Source organism: Larimichthys crocea, chromosome III, assembly GCF_000972845.2.
Source record: "Larimichthys crocea isolate SSNF chromosome III, L_crocea_2.0, whole genome shotgun sequence".
NCBI classification, from domain to species: Eukaryota; Metazoa; Chordata; class Actinopteri; family Sciaenidae; genus Larimichthys; species Larimichthys crocea.
Genome location: NC_040013.1, coordinates 17,818,256 through 17,844,993, shown reverse-complemented (window position 1 = coordinate 17,844,993; position 26,738 = coordinate 17,818,256). Strand labels below are relative to the sequence as shown.

The 26,738-nt window shown below is 40.2% G+C and overlaps 1 protein-coding gene across 1 annotated transcript; it reads right to left on the bottom strand.

The window, feature by feature from the left end:
• Positions 1-1,009: 1,009 nt before the first annotated feature.
• Positions 1,010-26,724, bottom strand: pcsk2 (proprotein convertase subtilisin/kexin type 2). The gene is made up of 12 exons (XM_010745598.3): positions 26,542-26,724; positions 24,580-24,684; positions 19,589-19,702; positions 19,015-19,123; positions 18,170-18,207; positions 13,951-14,027; positions 12,868-12,956; positions 12,103-12,278; positions 9,046-9,261; positions 7,333-7,433; positions 5,808-6,035; positions 1,010-1,943 (listed from the first exon to the last, which is right to left on the bottom strand). The coding sequence occupies exons 1-12, from the start codon at positions 26,722-26,724 to the stop codon at positions 1,454-1,456; spliced, it is 1,926 nt and encodes a 641-aa protein (XP_010743900.1). The 3' UTR covers positions 1,010-1,453.
• Between the last annotated feature and the right edge of the window lie 14 nt (positions 26,725-26,738).

The window sequence follows — 26,738 nt, the reverse complement described above, 5'->3', positions numbered from 1 at the left end:
CACCTTATTAGTCCCATAGTCCAGTGATATTGAGAGATTTTAGGATACGTTATTCATTACTCCTCCTCTCCTCTTAAACCTGTATTAATTGATTTTCTGGCCACTTGAGGGCAGCAGAAACAAGCTGTAAAAACAATTCACTAATGTTATTTTAAGTTCATAATGACCATAATACAGTAATACTATTTTACACATCTATCACTACAAAGATGATGATGAATGTCCGATATTTAATTCTACCGCTATCTGTGTTCCACTTTTTTTTAGCTAGTCACTAGTCACTTTGTCATTCAGCGGTGCTCAGGGACTCATAGAATAGATTTTGCCGTTATATAATTGTCTTTGTCCTTATTTGCCGTTAAGTAGTCCAGTGAATCCCCTGAAAGATCCAGCCAGGCAGCAGCAGATATTTGGCTAAATATAGTTTTCTCTCCATGGTTTATAGATTTATAGTTACATTACTTGAAATTGTTATGACAGTGGTTTTTGAGCCTACATGTAACACCTTTACCAAAAACGTATCTATAATGTGAAATGCACCTTGGCATAATTAGCTCAGGCTCCGCTTTCCAAGGGGCATTTTCCTTTTATTGGACAGCACAGTACAGAATGAAAAAAACATTGGGAGAGATTGAAACTCGACACGGTATGGTTAGGATAGATCGCTAGGCCACCAAGATGCTGTTTGTGCTGTACTTTTCGGAATATATATACAGTATGTACTCTATCTTCTGTCTTTATTTCCCTATTTGTTTTACCTATAAAATCGATGTTTTGGGCATTCAAATGAGAATTTCATGCTACTTTTACTCAGTGTGTTCAGTAGTGTGTTGCAAATCACTCAAGTGCTTTAATAAACAGCTGAATAGATTTATTATAGTATACGTCAAAGATTATGAAATATGAACTGAGGACCACAGGCTGCAAAATGAATCACATATTCCTTTCCTTGTTTATATAAACAGTGCATGTCACATAAAAATATAAACAGAAAGAAGTATCACTGCTCTGTTTGCAAGATATTAAACTTTAAGTAGAATGACACAGAAAATCATTTACAGTCACAAACTGTACAACAGTTGGCAGAAGAGGGGGTGCGGGGCAGTTAAAGCAAGAGCATGAAAGAGTGGATTATATTTAGTTTATGTACAATTCTGCAGAGTGTAAAAATTCAGTTGATATAGTTTGCTTTCTCTATGTAGAACAGATTATTAAAGATTACACTTTATCATGATTGGATTACATGAAACATTCATTGAAGGTTAGGGGCTAATTGAAACACTTAACAAAAAGCAGAGTGAAGAGGGGAAGAGAGGTAGACATAAGGGCGGATAACGAGAGAATGAGAAGAACTGAGGGGATGCAGTGGGATTTAGAAGAAGGATAGAGCAAGATTGCAGAGAGGGAGAAGGATAAGAGAAAGTGAAGGAGTTGGCAACATGCAGATGGGATTTTAGTTGTTTTTACTCAGCAAGCTCTTCAGACTTCTCTCTACAGCCTCATCCAGCTCCTCCTCCAGCTCCTCCTTTTTGGACATTGCAAGTTTGGACTGATAATCACGTACTATCTGGTCTATATAAGGGGCACTTTGTGTTCCATGCAGCATGAGAGTCCACTCCTTTAGGACTCCACGCTGTGGCTCCTCACTCTGAAAGCCCACCTCCAGGACCCAGGTCCCGCGGGGGTCCTCACCCCAGGTGTGGGTGGTCATGAAGGGCCACTTATCAAATCCCACCTTGGAGTCGTCATCACGGGGTCTTCGGCTCAGCAGGATGGATTTTGTGCCCATGGGTGAGGTCATGTTGATGTTGAGGTCGCCACGGCGGCTGGCATTGACAGTGACCACGGCCTGAACATGCTCCAGGTAGCGGACAAAGTTGTCCTTCCCCTGGCAGGCTTCAGTGTTGATGGCCAGTACAAGCTTGTTGCCAGACTGGATTTTGCTGGAGAAGGAGCAACAGGTTGACAAAGTCAAATCAGTGTTAAAACAAACAAAAGTAAAAAGAATGGCATGACAGCATACAGACAAAATAGCATCACAATTAGATAGATCCCTGTCAGTAAGACCAGTATAATTTCTGTATTTCATTGTACTTACAGCACAGTCAGCCCTGCTTTCCTTTGAATACAACCATAAATACAGTACTTGACTTATTTTCCCTATACAACCATCCAACCCTGATGAGAATCATGCATCTTTATGAACCCACTCCTTCAATGCACAACAACAGTGATGGCTGTCATGTCTGCTTACTTTGCCATGTAATTTATCGCTTGTGGAGGGAATGAAATAGTCTGCCTTATGATCTACAATACATGGCCACCTTTTATATGGAGCGCCACATTCATTTCGCATAATGTTCTAGCTGCCACCAGTTTAAATACATTTTTTTCAATGCTTTCTGTCCAAAAGTCATACATTTTATTCTGACCCTAACCCATTTACTTAAATATGTGTTCACACAAATCTAATGAATAGAACCAAAAAGAGACCTTGAGATTATTTAGCTATCACACAATTCCTTCATTACTGACACTTTGCTTTTGAAAGAGCCATTACAATATGAAAATCCTGTTTTTGTTTTATTTTTATTATTATTAATTCATCCAACAATTTTATAAAAAATTCTTTTTCAATAATTGATGAATTGTTCAAGCTACAAACTTTCACAAAATAGTGAAAAAATCCTCATTAAAACTTCTTTAAAACTCAAGACTAACCCAAACAATGCAAAACAGATCAGAAAAACAGTTCATTGTCACATGTAAGTAGTCAGAAACAACATGACAGTCATTTTACCATAAGCAAAAATCGAAACTATGTGTAGTAAAGCCTGTTAGATTGATGTATACATTTGTAGGGTGGAACAGTGTTAGTGAGGCCCTGTAGGTGTATCATGTCATATCCTTGATACTTAATTCTAGCTCCTTTTCAGTGCACAGAGAGATTCTTTTTCTTTTTTCTGTCACAATGGATTTGTTCAGAACAGAGTGTAAAAGCCGCCTAGTCTTGGTATTGTTGTTGCTTTGTGGTTGGGAAGACATGCGGCTGTTTCCATCTCTTTGGGTGATGAAAAGAAAGACCGAGGACACAGCAGGACAGGGGTGGCGGCCAAAGGCTATGAGGAGGCTTAATAACATTATTAGAAGCCGAGGCTGCTCCACAGGCAGCGGGATATCATGGAGGCAACAGGGACAAGACACAGAAAGTGAGTGAGTGAGACGTGCGGAACCGAATTCAGTTTGAAAAATGATTAATAGAGCACGATGCTGAGCACGGAGAGGTAAGTGCAGCAGTGAGCATCTAATGGCTGATAAAGCAAATTACTATTCCCAGAAAAACAGAACAATTCACAGTGGGGAGTTTCACAGTAAGTTACACCCTACAATGCATGTTGGAAATATTTGACATAAGCAAATATTAAATAGTTTTCCTATTGCCACCATGACTGCACTGCATATGTGGGTTGTTATGTGTAAAAAGAAAGCATAAAGAGTAAAGTCTTTTTACAGACTTGTAATTTACTGCCCACTTTCTTATCTTCATTATCATGAAAGCTTCATTATTTATGCTTCATGATCATTATTATTTTATTCGAATGCATGACTGTGTATAACTAAATATGGGAGTGGACATGTTCAGATCTCTCTCTTGACCCTTAAAATGATTTTGCGCCCAGCAGGTGATCAGTTCCCATCCGATAATCTGCGGGAGTAATTACAGCAGTCGGTCATAGAGCGGGGAGAGCGATGCCTCTGAAGGGCAGGACCAGTGGAGATTAAAAACAACCCCACTGCACAGTGGGGCACTGCGTGCCAGCTCCTCTGATAATGAGAAGTTCTCCTCCAGCAAAGTAAGCCACAGCCAGCCAGAGTAGCTATCAGATCAATGCTGAGCAGTGTGTTTGCGAGCATGGCTATGTTGGTGTTTATTGCTTTTCTCCGGTGATACACTATCATCAGAGGTGGGCTTGTTGTAATTATATCTCTACCACAATAGAGGCAGCAGGAGCCCTGCGGTGCTGCTGTGGAAACAGTGAACTGACGAAAAAAATACGACACTGCCAGCGAGACAGCTTTTAACAAACAGCTCGAAAATGGTTGAAAAAATAGAGATGGTATTTCTCCCACATTAATGCTGTCTTCATGAGTAATTATTCCTTTAGATATTCAAGGTTTGTCCATGTCAGACAGTGTCTAAAGTCACAACCATTCAGCATGAGAAGACAAGAACTCTTCAACATTTGCCTGTGATGTCCTCAAGGATGTAAAAAGACTCTTAAAGGATGCTCCTTTTTATCTGGCACTGCACTCAAGAGATCCACACACACACAGACACACTTTCACACCATGTTGTCGTGACTGCATTGCCTGTGGAGCACTGATTACAGACTAAAATAAGGAATTGGAGGTGTTGTGGTGGTAAAAAAATTTTAAAAAATGCATAGAGGTATTGTATCCAGTTTGCTTTTTTTTTTTAATTTTATCTTTACCCACACATTGATGCTTTCACAATGCATGTGAAAGCTCAGGCTAAGGTCACACACATCTACACACAGGGACACCTCCACCTAAAATCCCATCCTGCTGTCAGTCAGTTTAATTGACAGTGTTTCCAGGGCACGCCACGCTGGGCCATTTGCGGTGCTCTAATTAGAGTGAATAAGAGGGCTTGCCACAGGAAACCACAAGGCATCACACACGGGAGCTCAAAGCCTCAGGATATGATAGATGAAGGGATAGGAGAGACGTTATGAGGCGTCCAGAGGGGGACAGGGCAAAGAGAGGCAGAGGAGGTGAGAATGGAAAGGAAAGGGTGACAGGAAGGCAGACGGGAAGCCCAGAGGAGAAAGCCAAAGCAGATGGAAGAGATGTGGGGAAGAAGATAGGGCGATGCCAGGGGAGATACTAAACGTGGTTGGACACAAGGAAGATCAGGTGATAAGACAGAGGCCTTAACTACAGCTGCATCTGTGAAAGATGACAACAGAGGATCTTTGTGTTTGATATGGTTTTCTCATAAGTTCGATAACCCAGATAAACATTCATAAATTACATTTTCTCCTTCTACCTCAGAGATTTTTGATTAAAAAAAACAAACATAACTACTGGACACAAGATGTCTCCTACTTCACTGCAAAGTCCATTCACAGTGAAGTATGTACAGCGGATGTTTCAGGTTTCCACATGACGCTAAAGTTATGTTACTTTAGCTGAACAGCCACTGTGATTAGAAGTGAAAATAATTTATATTAGAAAGCTCAGTGCTAATCCACTGACTCATCATAGAGCAATAACCACCACATGTTTGCTAAGATTAGCCACCCCGAGCTAAATGTCACACCACCTCGCTTTGATGGAAGGTCAAAGATCCGAGTGACGTCTAAGTAACATTAAGACATTTCTGAGCATCTTTTTCTCAAGACGTCTCCTCAGTTTTCCCTTCAAATCCAAACAAGATGACACTTGATGTTTGTTAGGGGTGTTTACCATAATCTGTCATACAGAAATCCAATTCTGAAGAGTAATGCATTAACCAACAATCAGCTGCCAGGATATCAGTCCATGTCATTATAAATCTACAGGACCACCAGACAGACTGAGCAGCTAATCTAAATATTACAGGGTTATGAAGTAGACACTCCCATCACATATGTTTTATTGAATTAGGCCTCATTGGGATTACTCAGTAATTAGATGAGTGTGTCTCTTTTGCTCTGCAGTGTTTTCCTTCCAAGATTTACAATGTGTCATGAGTGCATGTAATATTTAGTATGTCTAGTATAAAAATCAAAGAAATGACTCACTGGGTCTCCTGAATGGATCCGGCGACACAGTGGAAACGCTCAGGCACTGTTTTCCATTCTTTGGCCATTTTCACCATGCCCCCAGCGTCCAGCACACCATAGCCAAACAGGTGGTTGAACTCGAGGCCCACACCGTTCCTCCTCCACTGATGGACCTCGTCATGGAGCTGGTTCCTTTTGGAGGTCAGGACTGACAGATGCTGCATGTCTCTCCATGTCAGGTTAGGACTGGGGTGGAAAAACATCACAGACAGAAGAAAGGGGGATAAAGAAGATGAGACCGTGTCGGGTAGCAGGACAACACAAATAGTAAAACATTTCTGATTCGTGGTTTTGCTTTTCATTTATCATTGTGTCTGTACACTGAGGCAGATGGTTGCCTTTGCTCGTGTCTCCCTCCGTTATCTTGGCAGTGTGTAGTGACAGCTTTATTCTGGCTGACTCACTGACTGCTGGTGTTGCATGATTCAAGTGTGTTTGGGCAGTAAAAAGGCCGTGCACTCGTCCTAACAGCCTCGTGGGTTATTTGCCGCCGGACAGGCTAAGCATCCGTTCCTCCCAACAGCAACATCATTACTGTGTGTGCAAAGCAAACAGTGTGTCTTTACTCAGCTCCACTAGCTGGTGTCAGTTAATGGCAGGAGAATCTTGTCAGCCTTTAATGTGAGAAATGATGCACCACCAGGGAAAGAAAAGGCTCTCCTCTGGGATCTGAGAAGCAGTAATTCTCCAGGTTTTGGATTTGTCATACTCGTTTAATTATGTGTGGGTGGGTTTACTTAAGTGGAATTTTTTTCACTTATTTCTGATTCACAAGGGACAAATTGTTCAGAATTCACAAGGATTATAAAATAAAGTCCAACTTGCCTTAATATGACATGATTAATAGATTTGGTTGCGAGTATCAATAACAGCATTCTCATCAGCCGATGTAACATTTTCAGATGGTTGTGATAATCACGCACTGCAGTGTGTTTCATCATTCAGCGCAGTGTCTCTGCTTCATACAGTGCAGTAATAAATAAAACATAAGAGCTGAGCCCATCTTAACAGTATATAAACTGCATTTTTTTAACCTTGTACTGAGATATAAAGAGCACTGATCCAAATATGATTTGTGTCCTTGGCACATCCTTGTTGTTCCCTCCACTTGTGGTTTTGATAAATAAGCAATTCTGTGAAAAGTGGAGAAATGATTTCTGCTTTTACGGAGTTCAGACACACAGAGAGAAAGTTAGAATAAAAAATATGAGTTTGACAGAGGGTGTCAAAGACATCAGTGTGATATAAAAGCTCAAGGTTGGACTTGGAAGAGAAACAGCAGCTCATGAAAGAATAGCATGAAAACAGTGTTCTCTCACTCGAACATCATCCACATTGAATGATTGAAAGCATTTTATTTGGAAATTATACATGCTGACCCACAAGTTGTTTAGCAGACAGGAGTCAAATAACTTGAAGATGAAGACAATCCATCTAAATAAACATCACAATTATTAGAAGTGTGTACAGAGAGAGTACATACTTAGCCTCAAGAGCCAGAGCAAAGACACCGGCTGCCTCTGGAGCTGCTGCTGATGTTCCAGAGTGACGCAGCGTGCAATTCCCATACAGGTCTGTGGTAGCCTGAAATAACCAAATCACAGTAACAACAATCACAAAAATGCATTTAAAAAAAAAGAAAAAAGAGAACTAAAATGAAAAATGATTGGGGATGGGGCTAAACATTATGGTTCTGTTCATGTTTATGACATGTTGAGATCTTAATGGAATAATAATTTCCACATAGCCATCACATTGGCAAACATCAGAAAATGATGCTTCATTTTTTCAGAACATCCCAGGCATGATATTTTAACCAAGAAGCCGACTCTTTACTTTACTGTAGTGCAGAATAAAGTGGAAGTGGGAGGAATAATTGCCATGCTGTCTGGAGAGATAAAGTTCAGTCACTAAAAACTCCCTCACCCAAAAAACATATACTACCCAATCTCCTGCAAAAAGTACAAACACATAAACCTCCTCCTTTTCTGAAAAAAACCTGTCCTCCTTAATCATTTTTCTACATTGCCAAAACAACTCTCAGGGAATGCATTTTCAGTTTAAAGACATAGGAAAGATATAGGAAAAGGACAAATAAAAGTGCAGAGTGTATATTGGCTGTACTCTTATGTTATAAACACATCAGCAGACATGTTATGTTTATATTCACTGAATAAGCATTTCATTATTTAATTAGGTGCTTAATTAGAAATGATAACAGATTGACTGAAATTAGAGGGGAAACCCTGGGGAAGATCCGTGGCTCTGTCAACAGCCAAAGATGATTTGCATAATCACAAACACAAACACTGCTGCCTTTGTACACCGGGGGATTCCTTTTGCACACAAGCATGGCAGCCTATGTTTTCCAGGTGTGCATGCTTAACATTAACCATCAAGGTCAGGCTTTTGTTTGCAATAAAGTAATGTGTTGTGCATAAGCTGTGCTCTCTTGGTCTGTTTGATTCTGGTGACTCCCCCACTCATTTATCTCAGAGATCACCCGTTGATGACACAGTTCTCCAGGTAAATGCTCAAATAGCCATGAGTGTGAGTTACCTTTTCAGCCCAATTTTGTATGCTACAGTTATTCACTAGATTCACCTTGGTGTCTCATTTGTTCCACTGTTACTTTTCTTTACACTCACCCATAAAAAACAGTAAAGCTGAACTCTTCACAAATGGTTTCCCTTTCATGGTACAAAAAACAAAACATTTTTCCTATTTCTTTTAATGATTTACCATGCCTTAAATGCTGTGATCAACAAGGTATGGCAGCTGCACTAAGCATCTAAAGCAAAAATGATGCATCTGGATGTCCAGCAAAGTAATCAAAAAAGAGCTATTCCTCCACCTGAGCCTTCATTTTCCACAAGCAGCCAGCAATTACAGAGTAACAGCTTCTTAGGTTTGATCCCTGGTCTCATCCAATCTTCTGAAAGGCCTAGAATACAGTGCCTGCTGGGCAAACTGAAAAGAAGCCATTTACAGTTCAGTCTATGAATGAGGACGTATCTTTAAAAGATATAAAATGAACAAATATTGAGTCATCTTTCAATGCGGAAAATGTACATACCTACTGAAAGAGACAACCTCAGGAATCATGGAATGTCAAAAAAAAAATTCCACAAACTTTACAGCAGCTGTTTTTGATTATCTTTTAAACATATATGTAGTTAAACGGAAACACACTCACAACGCCAGCCTCTGGGTTCCTCTTGCGTCCGTTGCTGAACGTGGACGCCAGGGTGGAGGAGCAGCTCTCATCGTACAGAGCGGTGCGTCCGTCATTGATGGCTGAGTTGATGGAGATTGTCCACATGCTCGAGGCATAACCATCGCAGTTGCAGTCGTCATAGCTACCGCCATCCCCTGATGCCCACACGTAGATGCTGCCTTTTCCTCCGCGCCCCTTAAAACAGCATCATTAGGATGAAGTGAAGTGAAAATATGTCATAGTTCTGCGTATTACTCGTGGGACCTGCATGCTTGCATGGGTGAAATGAGAACTGGGAATTTGGGAATTTCACCTGACTGTAAAAATGCAGCGTGTTCTAGTTTAGTAATTACGTACATGTCTAACTCCAAATGATCAAAGAATGAATCAGAATCACCCAGCTACAGGATACAGTAAGACAAATAAAGCAACTAAACACGTGTCAAAATGGTGAAGAACATATTTTCAGCAAATAGATCAAGGTCTCAAAGACCTTTACCCATACATGCAGAGCCAGACAGTGCTTCAATCACTTCATTAGCTCTTAATGTAGCAATTGTACTTGTCCTTAAAGCACTTAATAATTGGACTCCCGGTTACATTTCTGATGTGCTCACTGACTACAATCCAATCAGACCTCATCATCAGGTCATCAGATGGTGGTTGTACCTGGACAAAGATCAAGATGGTACCCTGTGAAACAAATTGCTAAATGACATCTGTGACAACTGTGCTCACATTCGACAACCTTTGCTCGGGCTTATGATAAGCTACTGTGTTTATCTGGGTAATGCCGGTAGACATGAACAAGAACAATGGTGAACTGCTCAATGCTATACAATCATACAGTATTCACACAAAAAGGCATTCAAGCAAAAAACAGCACACATTTGAGTTCTACGAAGATCCACTAATTAGTATTAAAGTGAATCTCTTTCCACAGACAAAACAGATAAGACCAAGAAAATATCTGCCTTTAATTAGCACTATTCTGTGCATGTATTATGTGACGCCATCAAATGTTATAAATAGCACCACATTGCCTCTGTTTGTCTTTAACGAAGTGCATTTCCACTGAGCAGTTGCAGCAGCCATAAAATTAGAAATAAACCATCATACTAATGACTGGAATAACAGGAAATTGGCAATTAGTAATGTAAAAGCATCATAATAAAGATCAAGTTCAAAGAAGACGTGTTGATACTGTTCTATTAGATAGATAGATTTCAAGACTTGCATATATGGTCCTATCTCTTGGTTTTACTAAAAGCCACGCTTGCTGCAGCATTCTGAACATATCAGACGGATACCACCTCTAGATTGTTACAGCAGGTAAAGAGGCAAGATGTGACAAAAATGATATTCTCTCTGTACCTCATTTTCTAGAGTATAATGTCTTCTGTAAATTCAAACACAGTAAATGTCATCTTTGTTACTGACAGAGTGCCCTGAAACATGAAACAACTGGCTGTGGCTCCACGCAGAGAGCATCCTCTTCACCAAATGCTGCACCTGTTTCTACAAAAGGCCGGACGTTTCCCCGCAGAACAAAGGATCAAGTGGAGGAGGAGTGGCATGTCCTTCCCTTTGTGGTACTTATTCAAGTCGCTCTCTATTTGAATTGCAAAGACAGATTTGAGCATCGTTGAGCTCACCTATGAGCTTCAGGCCTACTGCCTTCTGTCTCCAGCTCAATCCAAACAGAGGGCTTTGATTTTGCACAGCACTGTGTCATTTATTGCTATTATTGGCGGCAAAACCACGTAATCACGTCACAGTCAAATCTCTGTCTGAACCAACTGTTAATATAACATAATGTGCTTTTTAATTTGAAATGTTTCCTTTTTTTGCACAGTGCACATAATGTTCTGCCTACACAGTGGCTTATATAAGTGATCGTTAGAATCTAAGACGCAGATTAGAGAGTGGCTGCTTGATTAGTTGCATTTACATGATCAGACATTACAGTCAGCTTTGCTCCTACTCAGCTACCCTGCCTGAGACAAGGTCATTTCAGAGCAACCCACACCTGCATGCACACGGTGCATGATGATTAATCAAGCAAGTAATTGGCAGTGGTACTGTTAGCATGGCAACTTTGTATGTTTGTGTCCAAGAATACTGCCCTTCAACCAGAGGGCCAACATTTACGCTCCCAATGGCAGGCCTTGGGGAGTTTTCACCTTGCTAAAGTGCCCTTGGCCAAGACCCGAATGCCTAATCAGCTCTAGGAGCACTGAAACACCACTGAATTGTTGGTTATTGGAATTATTTTGGTTTACAGACCTCAGTCAAATAAAAAGAATAAACTAAAGAGTCAAGAAGATGTTAGGCAGGATACAGCGTTTACAGTCTTTCTGTCCACATGCTTGAGGCGCAATGAAATCTTATTAAGCATATTAGCTTGCTAATATTTGCTAAATAGCATAAAACACAAAGTACAGCTGAAGCTAAGGCTGATTGCAAGAATTAGAAATGAAAATTAGATCATGGTGGAGCTAGAGTTATCCTGAGGGGGGTATTAATGTATGTACCAAAGTCCGTGGCAATCCATCCAATGAGTGCTGAAGCGTTTGACCCCAACCACAAATGGAAACTTCATGGGGCTAAAGTCAGTAGTATTTTTTACCTGCTGGTGGCACAGTAGGAAAGATGAGGGGATCACCAAAGTTATTAGGATTCATCCTCGTGGGACCATGAATGCAAAAAAAACATTTTTGGAATTCCATCCAATAGTTAATGGGGTTTTTCAGTCTGGACCAAATTGTTGGACTAATCAACCAACATTGCCATAGTGCAGTGCTGCTAACATGCAGCAGACAATGAGAAGAAGTCAAACGCCAAGGGAGAGCTCTGTTTTATTCGCAGAGTTCAACAGGCCAATTAAGATCCAATAGAATAAAGGACTTTAAAACTCACCTGTAAAGGGTGAATTAATAAGTGTCAAAGATCATTTAAATCTACACCAGTTCCTTTTTGTCACCCATGCAGAGTATGGTGAAACCCTCAGCACAGCTGGTGTAATGTTGCCTTTACCTTGTTGACGCCATCAGCCATAGCCTGCAGCGTGAGCTCTCTAGGTCCATCCACCGTCTTGCCATCATCTGTTGGTCCCCAGCTGGCACTGTAGATGTCAATAACCTGAGGCATGTGGCTGATGGAGGATGCCTCGATTATGTCAGTCATAAAGGGCTGATCCAACATCCTAATACCTGAAATAGTATGAATATGACATTAAAATTCTGGCTTCTGTTGGTTTATTGTATTGTTACTGCTACTACTGTTGCTGCTGGATCTAAGGCAGCTATAAATTGGTGATTTATAAAAAAAAATCTTTTAGCTGGTTAGGTCTACAAAATTTAGGATATCTGAGCAGTATAATGCATCTCATTTATGGCATCTAAACCATGAAAAATACCAAGAAAGTGAGCTTCATAGCAACACACAGATCAAGCAGTCAATACTATCAATAATACTTCCAGAGCAAATTTGTAGAAAAATCAATATGAATATGCTCTCTGATTTAATGGTGTTGCCCTGTTGCCATGTGGATTCTAACTGACCTCTGCAGTAATTTGCAGTAATGAACAATTTTAACATGCTTCACTAGCAAACAACACAGTTTTCCACATTTACCTACATGTGATGCGTGCCTACAGTATTTCCCTCAGAGTGAATCAACCTCATCAGACCTGTGATCCTTTCATCATACCACTATCAGAACTGTAATTTGCTAACGTCGCTGTCTGCTCATTGTTATTCCTCTCGTTGTCCAAACTGCAGCTTTAATGTGACACACACCTGCCACCTTGGAGTTGTAAGCGACTCCCACACCGCAGATGTTGTTGTTGGCTGCAGCAGACACCTCTCCAGCACATCGAGTGCCGTGACTGGTGATAGAAAAAAAGCAGAGAATATTTCTAAGGGGATTTGCATGAATTTGCATGCATTTACAAAGGATGTATGGGATAAGTTGGAGATAAGATTTCTCAGATTAGATGCAATGCAAGATGTTTTTGTTGACTTTGTGTCTAATGAGGACATTGTTAATGGAAAAGGTTTAGCATTCATGTAGCCATAAATCATTTCAAATTTGCATAAACACTGTGACCTGAAGATCATCAGCTCATGGAGAAGCAGCAGCATTTATCCATACATTGATCCAACGTTCATCTGAGCCCAACTGTTTGCACATGTCAGTTTTTTATGTGCACCATGTGATGTGTGTCTATCTCTTCATCCCTCCGCTCCCCACAGGGACACTGCAGAGTCAACCCCTCTCTCCCAGCATGCTTTGCTACAGACAGGCAGCTATTTATAACAACCAGCTGATTAGCCAGCGAGTTGTGCCCGACAGTCAGCAACTGCTACACTGGCAAACCCAAATACTCCCTTCTTACTCCCACACACACACACATACACACACACTCATACATTGGAGCAGATGGAGGCACGGCAGAGGAGGAGAGGAAAAGAAAGAATATATTTCTCTTTGTTCCTTTCCTCGACATGTGTTGTGCTGGCAGTGGATCACTCAGTGTGATTGGGAGATGAGGGGGGGCAGATAAGGTGTTATCAGACAGAAGGTCTGGCCACTGTGAACACTGCGACCCTGAGATGAGACTCGACTTGTGCTAGTTCTCCGTTATCTACTCTATCTCTTCCAAGTGAGCGGGTAAAAATAGACAGTATGTTTTCTATTATGTTGTGTTGGACAACGGCTCTGTTTATACCGCACCATTATGTCTTAATGGAACTATGTGGAGAGAAAAATCAATAGAGAAGAGCCGCCAGACTCTGGGGAGGGAACACACATATGCGCACAAAAACACACTGGGTATGTGTATATATATATATAACACGGGTTGGCTGGGTGAGCTTTACCTGTTGAACCAGTCGTCTGTGTAACGTGGAAATGGGAACGGGTCATTGCTGCTGAAGTCATAGCTGGCATCGGCATTCTGAAAAGGACCAAATGGACGCATTTACAAAAACAACATTGAGACAGAAAAACAAAAGAAGAGGAAGCATTTCATGGTGAAGTCGTGACCTTATCGCTGCCTGCTCTGTCATCTGGATGTACCAGTTGGGAATTATTTTTGAGGTTTTACCAAACATGGCTTGCCAGTGTGAAATACTCATAGTTACAGCCTATTATGCACATCAAGCTATGACTAACACGCTTTAATGGACCTTTTGTAAAATACAATCATACACTTTCTCACAAAGAGTTAGACCAATAACCACTCTCGTTTCAGTAGGGTAAATATGAAGCCATAGCCGGGCCCCTGTCTCCTGTATTTAGCTTATCTTAGCTCAGCTTAAAGATAGGAGGCAGACGGTAACAGATATCCTGGCTCTGAAAAACCTCCTATCAACACCTCTAAAGCTTACCAATTAACATATATATCAGGTTTGTTTAACCCATGCGGTTGTTAAAAGGTCTGGCATATTACACCCTGTGTAATACTATTATAACACTGTTCCAATTCAGTTTTTGTACATGTTAAACAAATCAGGTTATTAGATTTTCATGCTAAGTCGCTGTACGAGATAGCATCATATTTGTCACAAGACTGGTATCAATGTCCTCGTACACCTTTGAATAAGAATCACCAAAAAAACGTCAAACTATTCCTATGTGCAATAAATAGAGGTTGCAATGTTCTGTTTTTGTTGAAACAGTTTTAGGGAAATTGACAACAACAAACCCTAACCCAAATTTAACTACAAATCTTTACTCTCCGGCAATACTGGAATAATGTGTGGTCACAGCAGGGATTTCAAGCCGAGAAAATAATGACCCAATCATTGCCAGCATTTAATTCCACATGGCCAAAAGTAATAGGATCAGAACGAACAGCAGCGGAAAAGCAGGAGAAAAAAAAAGACACAGGAGACACATCTGCAAGAGAGATATTAATGCAGTCAACGTAATTATCAGAATATCCATGTCTGAAGGACACACACACCAATACACACAATAAGATTTAACAGACATCCTTGAGAAAATCTTACGCTCATTGCTTTTTTGCTTTTTTGCTTTCTTGCTTTCTTTTAATGACCCATCACTCATGTCACGTGTATGTGTTTTGGTGTGTGTGCTTAGTAACAGGTGCTTTGTGTGGTCATGGAGAAGCCACAGTTGTGTTCATTAGCCATAGAGCCAAACACATCATACCAATCTTGGGACTGTTTCCACGCTCAGGCCTGACAGTTCTGCTGGCTGGCATTTAGAGGAGGTGAGTCAGTCAGTGACAAAGAGAAAGCAAAATGACAAAAGCTTACTGACCCAATGGAGGAACACTGTAATTATCACAAAGTAGAACGGGTAACTCGAGGAAAGTAGAAATGCTTACGTCAGCTGGGGTTGCATGTTGAAGTGGCCATAGAGAGAGGTTCATACCTCTGTAACTGTGATGATGAATATAAGGTTAAATGACATTTAAACATCTGTTTTTCTGTTTCTTCTCTCTGTTGTTTTATCGCTCTGTAAGATACGTATGCCAAAGAAAAACTAAAAACTAAAGCATTTCTATCAGATAGGACAACACAGCAAATTGGTTTGAAAATCCAATGTTCCTTATTCACAGCACAACATTTGTGAGAGAGACTATGCTGCTCTCAAACAGGTTTTGCGCTCACGTCAGGACCAGGACTTCTTTTTTTTTTATCTTTCTTTTTTTTTTTTCATTAAATGGAGTGAAAAGTGCCGAGCCCTCGTAATAAATGACGCATGGGGCATGTCCATGAATCACTTTCTGTGCTCCTCAAGCTCATATCTTCTGCTATCAATCAGACTATGCGCTTCCTCCGGTGAGTAACCAGAATCAGAATAATGGATTGTGCCTAGTTTCAGCCACCACACCTTTTCCTGGCAACCTACATCTATTCACCGTCCTCTGAGTGAATTGGTATCTATACATACTGTATATAAATTACTTATATGTTGGTAATGTAGCGGGACTAAGCAAAGACAAAACATCCTTATGTAACTCACTTAATGCCATTCATCATGTTATCATGATTTCAGTAGTCCATTTGGTGCTGACAAACTAATCTATACTCTTGGAGCGTGGATGCAGGATTGCTGTATAATATGACCTTACTGAAAGTCCTTTGCAAAGATGCTGTGAATTAAAAGAGCTATGAAAGAAACACAATGTCCGGGCCAACTTTGAAAAGAGTAAAGATGAAATACTGTTTGTCTGTAATTCTCCACTTGAAAAGAGAACATCAACTAAAGTATTTTTCATCACACCATATGATGAGCACCCAGCAATATAAATCCATAGAATCACTTCAAGGTAATTTTAAAGGACACTACTTCTCTTAGTCTCTCATATTCATACAAAAGCAATATATGAGATAAACTTCATGGTAATGTGACATCATAACATGTTGTCATGGTAACTTGTCACGGTGTACAAAATAAAAAAACCCTCGACTGTTTTTGCAAATGCTCTTTGAAACAGAAACGATAACCGCCATCTACTGATCGATGCTGCCATTACTCAAAAATCCTTCAAGTACTGGGAGCAGCCAAACACAATATCATATCGACGTATTGATCAGGTGCTGGCAGGCATGGAGTTAAAAAGAGTGCACACACACACAGCTGCCATGCAGAAATGACATAAAGTTCAAAATTATAATTGGAATCCATCCAATCGTCCCTTCTTTTTATGTCATCAAAGACAGGAAATAAATAAAACAGTATCTGCTATTATATGACTTACTAGTACAATAGTAGACTCTGTATAAATGTAATTTATGTGAAAATCATTTAAAGTACTATTGCCATTTGCAGGTAAATGTGCCATGAAATTGACCTACCGAGTTAGAAGTTTCTCATCTCAGGACACACTCAATCTCAGAATTAAGTCACCATATCAAAATGTATCTTATGAGCTGTTACAGTATGATTATCCCACCAAATGGGAAATCTTGAACAACAAGAAGCACGCAATCCAACACCCTTGACTATACATCACACATACAACATTTGGTTGTTTAAAGCAGATACACACATGCACATAATCAATTTGAATCTAACTAAAAGATGTGATGAAGCCAATGACATTTTATTTTTATTTTATTTTTTATTTTTTTGATGTTTTTTGTTCAGCTGATAGAAGGAGGCATTTGCGGGTCTGCGAAACACCATGACGACAGTAACAAAACAGGGTTACATACACAGCGTCTTCCTTTCTATGATGCGCTCACACCAACAGACACTTTAGATCTATGCACAGCATGATCCATCAATCCGGTGGAGTGTGCTCCTGCATCACCACACAGCTGAGGCTGCGTGTTATTTTTGGGCCAAGGCTCATCTCTGTTCACAGGCAAGAAACATGCAAAGGCAGGCAAACATAGTGGTAGAACAAAAGAAACACAAACACACACTTATGTAAGCCACATTTAAGGATTTATGGATCAAGCAAAACAGAAAGTGCACTGTAATCTTTAATATCTCTTTTAAATAATAGGTGAGATAAGTACACAAGCTACTGGCATTTGTTAATAAAATTATTGTTAAGAAAAAACATGGGCATAATCGTGAAGAGGGGGTGTTTGAGAGCAACAAAGCAGCATGACTCACTCTTTTAACACCTCAGTTTCCTTTGGAAGGTTTGCATTTGTACTTTCTTGAATTCAAGACGGCAGCATAATGCAGTCACATTGACAGAACTGCAAACTTAATAGTCAAATCAAACTAAGCCTTCTGCATTCCCTTGTTCCATTTAGCAATCCCTCTTGTCCTTTAAGGTTTTATCAGCATTCTGGAGATAGAGCATCACATTATGCAGCGCCAACTACCCTGGCATTATCTCTGCTTGTGACAGATCGGCCTGCCATTGTGGCTGCCACAGTGCAGTGTGCATTAACATTAAACAGCTTGGCTGGCCGTCTGCCTGTCTATGCGTCCTCCAGGAGTACAAGGAGACTCGGCAGCCATGAAGGCAACTTGGAAAACACCTGTCACTGCCAATGGCACACCACACAAAGCCCGTGAAATCAACCACCTGAACCCCTGCTTCAGTTAGTAACGGCACTTCAAAGAAGTGAAGGAAAGTATGAAATTCAATAAAGTACTCACGTAATTTGATGCCAGGTCTGGATGTAGGTAGTCGATGCCTGAAATGCGATTTTGACATTAATCAGTGATATAATTACACATGAGAGGGAGCGCTTTTCAGAGGATGTCATGACCTCAAGTGTCTTATTGCTATTACACCACAGTTTTATATTTATTTGGGTTTGATCTTAATGACACTGTGATATGAATGAATCATTTAATCCTGACAAAAACAAAAACACAACAAGAAATGCTGAAGCAATTCCTTGATTATTTCCAGCTTCCCAAGTGCATCCTTTGATATTTTTCTCTGGTTTTATTATAAAATGAAAATCATTTTGTTTTGTTCATTTTGATACTCTACTGGCCTGTCATCATGTGAACAGTTCCTCTGTCCTTCCTACTCTTTTATGCCTGTTCTTGCACTATGTACCTTTGTGCTTAGGGTACGCTCGCTCACCCACGAGAAGTACGTAATTCTTTCTGCCACCAACTATTTAACTTATTTAAGTGAAACTGAGTCATATAGACAAAATCTGACAGAACATGCAGTATGCAGCATTTTAACTCAATATTTGGTGATTTGAATTTTCATAAAAATACAAAAAAGATGAAATTCTTCTTGATGAGAGGTCTAATGTTGTAGACTTTAAAATAGAACTTAAGTAAATACACTTTCATCGCGCACCTTGAACATCATCTGAACCAATACATATTTTATAGCAAATTATACACAAAAATATTCAAACTAATTTACTGTATTTTTTGAACAAACACAGGAATTAAAAAATGTGTCAATGTGCAGGTATAAATCAGTGTTTTCAGAAAGCATTAAAGGGTAACAAGCAACAGCACTTTATACTCACCATCGTCCATGATTGCGATGGTAACTCCTTTGCCCGTGTAGCCTAGTTGCCAAGCTTCAGCAACATTAAGATCCAGCCCAGGGGTCCCGTCTGCTTGGCCTGTGTTTATCTAAACACTCAGACAATGCGGAGAACATCCATGACTCAGGGTAACCAGGTGAGCTACCACTAGAAAAATCAGTCGGCATGGAGGATGGGTGTGTGTGTGTGGGGGAATGGGTGGCTATGGATAAGGACTGCTTGGAGGCGGCAAGTGAGCATGAGAAGAATAGATGTAAATGTCAGCAATACAGCACATTCATCTGACATGGTAGATGAATGACGGTAAGCCCACACCGGCATAAAAGTCACGGTTGCCAGTTAGGCTAAACAAGAGGGGAAGAAACTAGGCGGCATGAATGCAAAGATGAGATGGCATGGGCGGTATTGGCCAGGCTAATTAAAGAATGAATAACAATGTTGATTCAGGAAGTAGTGGGTAATATGTCTGGCCTCTGAGTAATTAGGGTGGAAGAATGCGGGTTGGTCCTAAAGGTCAGGCAGCATGCTGGCAGCAGCTTGGCTGATTACTCACCAGATACCACTGTTTGGTGAATAGAGGGTCACTCATATTGACTTCAATATCATTGATATTTCTGTAGCCTCGCTTCTGACGACTAAAACCATCTTGCTCAAAGATGTTCTTCACCTGTGGATGAAAGCCAAACACATACCAGATCATGGTCAGTCTAAAGTCTGCAGTGATCTCACAAAACATTTAATAAAAGGATGCATACAAGGGTGCACAACGAGGCCTGTGCTGGAACACAAAACAAGAAATAGGATTTCTATTTAGGCGTGTGCCGTTCTGTGCACAGGAAATCAGCAAACCCAGCTGTGCTCTACTGTACCATTAAGGCAGACCATCATGTAAATCAAAAGGGCTATTCTTTTTCTCCTAATCAGAGGGGCTGCAGCTGGAGCCAAGGCTGCCAAACTCACCTGCCACACAAGAGTCACGCACACAAATCTTTTTTTCATTCTCTCTCTCTCTCTATCTCGGTAGATTTTCAACCAAAAAATAAATAAAAAAAACAAAACACAGCAATTACATTCACAAATACACTTATGTTTCTTTGAATCATGAAAGACACTCAGGCGGACGAACAGCTGTGTTTGGAATCACAAATGCTTCCTGAAAGCTGTCACAATAGCGTTTATCAAGCAGATAACACAGGACAGACAGAGCACATGAATGATAAAATTCAGGTGCTTGATTAGCTGGTGGTTGTCATCAGAAATGATTGTGTGCTGTCCTTTGACAGTGCTGTTGTGTTTTCATGCATGCTAGAAATCAAGCCACAAAGCAAACACAAAGCAAACAGTATTTTACTGCCTTCACGTCTGTCAGGAATAGCGAGGGCAACAGCGAGGTTCACAAATTTGGAGAGAGGTATCGGAAGAGGTAAAGGATGGATGAGTCATTTAAGTCCATTAGAGTCTGGCACTACGTAAAGCAAGCGTAAAGTAAAGCTCTCAATTTGAAATGTATTACCAACAATTATCCTTGTCACCAAGGTCTTAAAGACAATGATTTTATTTGAAAGTTTTAGGTAATTTATTTGCATTTAGGTGTATTTTAATTACGTAAACACTGAAAACACACTACATATGTCATTCATTTTAATTCCATTTTTATACCTATGGTGATGCTAATAAGAAAAGAAATGTATTACCAACAATTATCCTTGTCACCAAGGTCTCAATGACAACGATTTTATTTGAAAGTTTTAGGTAATTTTCTGTCTCTTTATTTGCATTTAGGTGTACTTTAATTACGTAAACACAGAAAATAAATCTGTACTTTACATATGTCATCCATTTTAATTCCAAATAAATCTGTACTTTACATATGTCATCCATTTTAATTCCATTTTTACACCTATGGTGATACTAATAAGAAAAGAAATGTGTTGTTCACAGTTTCAAAGCTACACTTTGAATATGGGTCCCTGTGACTAAATGTTCCTGTGGTGCTTACCCTTGGCAAATTCACTCTAGTGTGACTGAGAGAAACAGGCATTGTTCGGTGTGTTTACCGCCACAGATAAGAGAGCAGAGCAGCACTTAAGATGGCCTTTTAAAATGGCCTAAGCCTATTCATCCAGATCTTTCTTTTATGGCATACTCTAAGCAATCAGGAGGCGCACACACGCGCACACTGTAAATCAATGCATCAGCAAGTCCTTTAAATCACAAGTCAGTCCTGAAAAAATGAAATCGCTATATTTGCATATTTATCTTTTGTCTGAGGATTTTAAACGGATGGAAATAATTTTACTGATGGCCTTTTTCTTTATTTTTCAATTGGCCTCATGTGACATTTTGTCGTCATATCATTTCATTCACATTCAGAGGGAAGCAACCAGCACTTTTTCCATTATCCCTGAATTTACCCCCTTCTCTCCATCCATCATCAATTTATTCCATCACTTGGCAGGAGAGCTAGTATTTCCCCTGAGATGGCATGTCATACTGCCCACTCACAACATCAAACAGTGCCCATGCACCACCATCACTCTCCGCCTTTGCCCACTGCCTGCCTCACAACGCTTCAGTTCACTTCAAATCAAAGAGCTGTGCTGCCCCGCTTCTTTCTCCTCGTCCTCATTTCCCTCCTGACCTTCCCAGGCGTGTGTCTTTCATGGTCAAAGGATGCTATCCATTTAGAAAGATTTATTCAATTTCACACCTTTGTTTACTTCACACTTCTTAGCACACCTTAAATTTTGAATGTATGTGTCTCATGTAAAAAACATGGGGGGAAGGAACCACGAGTGTATGGAGAGGGTGTAGGCATGGATGTGTGGATGAATTTCATTTGAAATGAGTATGAGACATGACATGAAAGGACAAGAGAGGACAAGGAAGTAAGCATAGAGAAAGATGCAGAGGAATACAAGGAAAGGATAGCGGAGTCAGAAGTGGGTCAACATGCTCCAACAAAGAACAGGGCTCCTGGGACACTGAGAAACCCCTCCAATACACTCTACAACACACCCAGTGCTGCTACTCAATTAGACATGTTGTTAAGAGTGTGTAATGACTCGTTTCGATTTTAAAAAATCATTTAACAGACAACTACAAAACACAACATTGTTTTTTAACCTTTAAAGTCCAATTTAGGTTAAGGGATTTTTTTTGCATTAATGTTTCAATGTAAAAAAACTATTTTCTTTCTTTGTGACAGAACTGCAGGCATACAACTGATATGTCTGTACTGAAGTAGCTTGAAAGACAGGAGGAAGACACAGTGATGAACAGGCAACATAACCTCAGACTAGCTGGCCTTGTCCATTCTAAAGATGCACCGAAATCAATAACTGCAGCCTCGCATATGAGCATGTCAAGCATCTGATTAAAATCCAGCTTTTGGAACGTAGACCTGCCCATGTCCTTGCTGTCTCACTTCCATTAGCTGTATCAGCTCGGTGGAGTGGCTCGCATTTATTTTCATTAGCACCTCTCACAACCGCAATTAGAGAGGTTAGATGATTTGCAGCAGGACCTCCGCTTTCACCGCCTCCAACTGTGGACAGAGCTAAACAGAGAGGGCTCAGCATGTAGACAAACTGTTTTATTTAGACAGGAGCTTGAAGACACACTTGTATTTCATATTAGGAGCTAAAAACAATTTGTCAACTGGTTGGCTGCTTCGAGCTTCTCAAAGGTAAGAATCTTCTGGTTTCCTACGTTACAGTAAACTGAATATCTGTTGGTCAGAAAGAAAAAAAGTAATTAGAGCATTTTGAGCTCTGAGTAAGTCTGATGGACATATGCTTTAATATTTCCTGACCATGTACACCAACTGATTTATGGTTAATTGAGAAAATAATCAGCAGATTAGTTAATGGAACTAACTCATAAGCGCACCCCTATTATGAAGGTTAGTAAGTAATAGGTAAGTAATGGGTAAAAAATGTGTTAAATATATGACTGCAGCTTATAACTCTACTATATAAATATGATTTCATATTGAGTTACACTAGTTCAGACTTCCCGACCCTGTTGGCTTGGAATTTGGAGGGTGGAGAATAGAGTGTGGACTGGAAGCCGGAGAGGTGCCCTTGAACAAGGTACTGAACCGTTAACTGCTCCCATCACGCCACCATCTTTCTACATTAAGCATGTCTATAAGCCCTTTAGTGTTTGTGGTTGTACTTCGGCCCTATATGTGTCAAAACTTGGGTGGAGAATTTCACCACTGAAGGATCAGTGAAATTAATTTACTTTTCCTAAAATATCGTATTAGCATATTAGGGCACAACTCCTCAACCCCGACAGTACTTCATAATCACGTCCCTTATTGTAACAGGAAGGCATATAAGCACAAATCGTGATACAGAAATTGAACACAAGAAAAAACACAGTTGCTTTTTTTCCTCAAGATAAGACACAAAGAAAGTGAGAAAGCCCCAGTGATCTTAACCTGGGATGTATGCAGTGTAGTTATAGGTGCCAAACCATGTCACGCTTTAAACAACAATTTATCTCACCATCTACATTTTAGCTATAGCTTTTTAAGATTAACTTATGGTTATTCAAGGTTAAGAGATTTTTTTTTTTTTTTTTTTTTGCTACCTGCTGATACGCTGATCAGACTCTGTTTGATTGGTTGAATTGCTAAAATGAATCCAGGAATCATGTGGTGCATACTGTGCATCAGCTCCTAACATCATCTTCTACACCAGAGCATTTTCAAAACACACACATGTTCACACACACTGTGTTCTGGATGTTTTTTTTAGTGCACCAACATTCAGAGGACTCAGTCCTATGTCAACTCCAATAGGCTAAACTTCTATGCTATGTAAATCTGCAAGTGCAATCATGTCTGTATTAAAATTAATTAATTAATTAATTAATAAGCTATCTTGCAGTGTTAACAAAACTGATTTCGCTTCAAAACTTAATAACTTTTTCCTTGACCCATGCTTCACTCTTCCACCACGTTTTATGAACAGAATTTTTGCATAATCTTGCTGACAGACAAACAAACGTCGCCAAAAGCAAAACCTCACTGGTGAAGGTAATAACCATCTCCACTTGTATGTTTGTAGATACGTGATAGCTTGTGGAGACCACATAATGAATTTTTGAGCTTATCATTGTAGCTACGGTTTAAAGAACATGATGTACTCAGTTTAGTTTTTTCCTCATTAATCTTTATTATTCTAATATATTGAAGAATAACATGTCTATTCTAATGATGTCTTCTCATTACAGTAACATTCTGCATTCCTCTGGTGGCTTCTGGTATCATGTGGTCTGTCCAGGTGCGCTCTGTCTGCTCTGTCTTTGGTGTTTTCTGCAAAATAAACAACTTGGCTTCTGCAAGCTAAGCTGAGTGCATCCACTTTTCTTACAGTATTGTTAAAGCCCTGATTTTGCATTGTATTCTACATAGTAGCCTCAAAATAACCATTGTCATGCAAAGTGAATGTGAACCCATGCTCCTTCGGGCACATGCGTACAAGAAACGCACAACGTGCTTTTCTCAGTGTGCATCTCCGCCTGTGTGCTTACCCTGCGGTCTTTTTGGAGCCGCTGTCTGCTGCGGGCACTGCGTTTGCTCCGCCTCTTTGAAGTGTCCTGAGGATAGAAGTGAAAGAGCCCCTCTCCAAAGGGAAGCTGGGGGAGAGAGAAACACGGATCAGGAGAAGAAGGAGATATAAGGGATAAACACAGAGGCAGCAATAAGAAAGTGTGTGAATTGAAATGACAAAAAATACAATAGATCATTAATGGTGGATGACAGTAGGTCATCCTCCAGGTGGGAACAAGGACACTGATTCCTTTGGCTTTCACTGATGGTCTATTTTAAGGCACTGGAGAACAGTGCTGGAATCAACCATAATAAATCACAAGGGCAGTAAAATGGGATGCATCATCCAGAGCTTTCCCTCCGGCACTGTGCACAGATTTAAAAAAAAAAAACCCCTTATGCTTAAGTAACAGCCAGGGTACAGGTCAATCCTCAAAATAAATGCTTTCAGATGCGCCTGTCACATCTAATGTGGAAATGAAATTCTCACGGAAGGATGAAGATTATTCTTCTCTCCCTCTGCTCTTTAATTCTACCTCTGTTTGCTGTATCCTATTGTAAATCAAAAACAAATACAAACACTGCGCCTCTATTCAACGCCTTCCTTAGTAATTAAGGTTTATTTGAATATTGACTGATCAGAGATCTCTTTCACTCTCTTTTATCTCTCTTTGTGCTCACATTTGTATGTGTGTCCCAGTTGTGTCCTGGTCTAGTTAATTAAGCAACAATTGAAGATAATTCAAATGACACAGACATTGTTTAATGGTGCATATCCCATTAAGACAAATATAGCCGCCGATTACATAACCTGGGAGGCAGGGTGGCAGAAGATGACGGGGGTGATCTAGCGCCTACAAGAAAAGGAACTAACAATTACAGAGCTGGTGCACAAACACCACACAAATATCATGATGAGTTACAGACTGAATCAGTGTTTTTTTATTTTTTTGTTTTTTTATTGAGGAGGATAAAAAAAAGGAAGAAAATCCTCATTCAGAGCAGCGCAGACACCCCTCTGTTCTCTGCTACGCCTCACTAGCTAAGGCTACAGCCAATTTCACCCACACATTTATTTTGACATGTGATAAGGCACACACACACGCACACACACACACACATACACTGCTAGGGAATTATTTCCATTGGTCTGCCATAAACGGCTTGTTACATCTTTTGACATGTTTGACTTGTTGTGATGCGTGCTGCGTTTGTCAAGCTATTTAGTGAGACACATCGTCTCAGGTGAGTAAAATGGCATGTCTGCAGGGAAGGCCATGAATGTCAAGACATGCAATGTATATACACGATGTACCCCTGTGTGTGAAGGGTAGAGAAAGGTGTGTTTTTAAATGTCAGGATACCCCTTTGAACAAACCAGTTACCAAGTACTAGGTGAGTGAATAACACAAATAAACAAGATTTTCATCATCAATTGGGAGATTGATCATAATGTCAACCTCATGTTATAAGAGGAACCCCTGCTGATTATTTTAAAAGCATCATTCACAAAAAAAAAAAGCTCCAAGTGTCTTTTGCTTGAAAAGACACTGAAATTGGATGTGCAATGTGAATTAATTTGGCCTTGGCAGCTTTGCATCCCTAGGGGCCACAGGCCAATGGGCAACCTACTAATCAGGGCCTGCATTTTAATAGGAATGACGTCATCAAATTAAGCAAAAGTGTAATGAAGTCAAACCAAAAGAAACCCCCCCCCCAAAAAAAAACAAGCCTCCCAGTTTCTTTTCTATTAGACCGCTTGCAGTCACACAGTGATGTTTGGTTATTTCTGGATAGAAACGTTGCCAAACAGGTTTATGTTCTCGCAATTATTTAATAATGTATTAAAGTTTCGTTTGGTCAAGAGAAACACCAAAAAAATAAATAAAAAAAATAGCTTATAGAGCCAGCAGTGCTTGACAATTTCATCCGAGCATCCCTACCTTTCGGGCACTCTGGAACCCATGTTGTGTTGCAAGTTGGTGCGCCTCATCCTGTGCGTCCTCATGCAACTGAACCAGGAGATGGTCCGTTAAGACTCCTTCTGCAACCTGCGTCGCAAACAGCAGCGCGTTCAGCAGCACTATAAATCCCACAGCTGTCCCATGTTGGGGAGATCCACGCATCGTGTCTGGCTTGG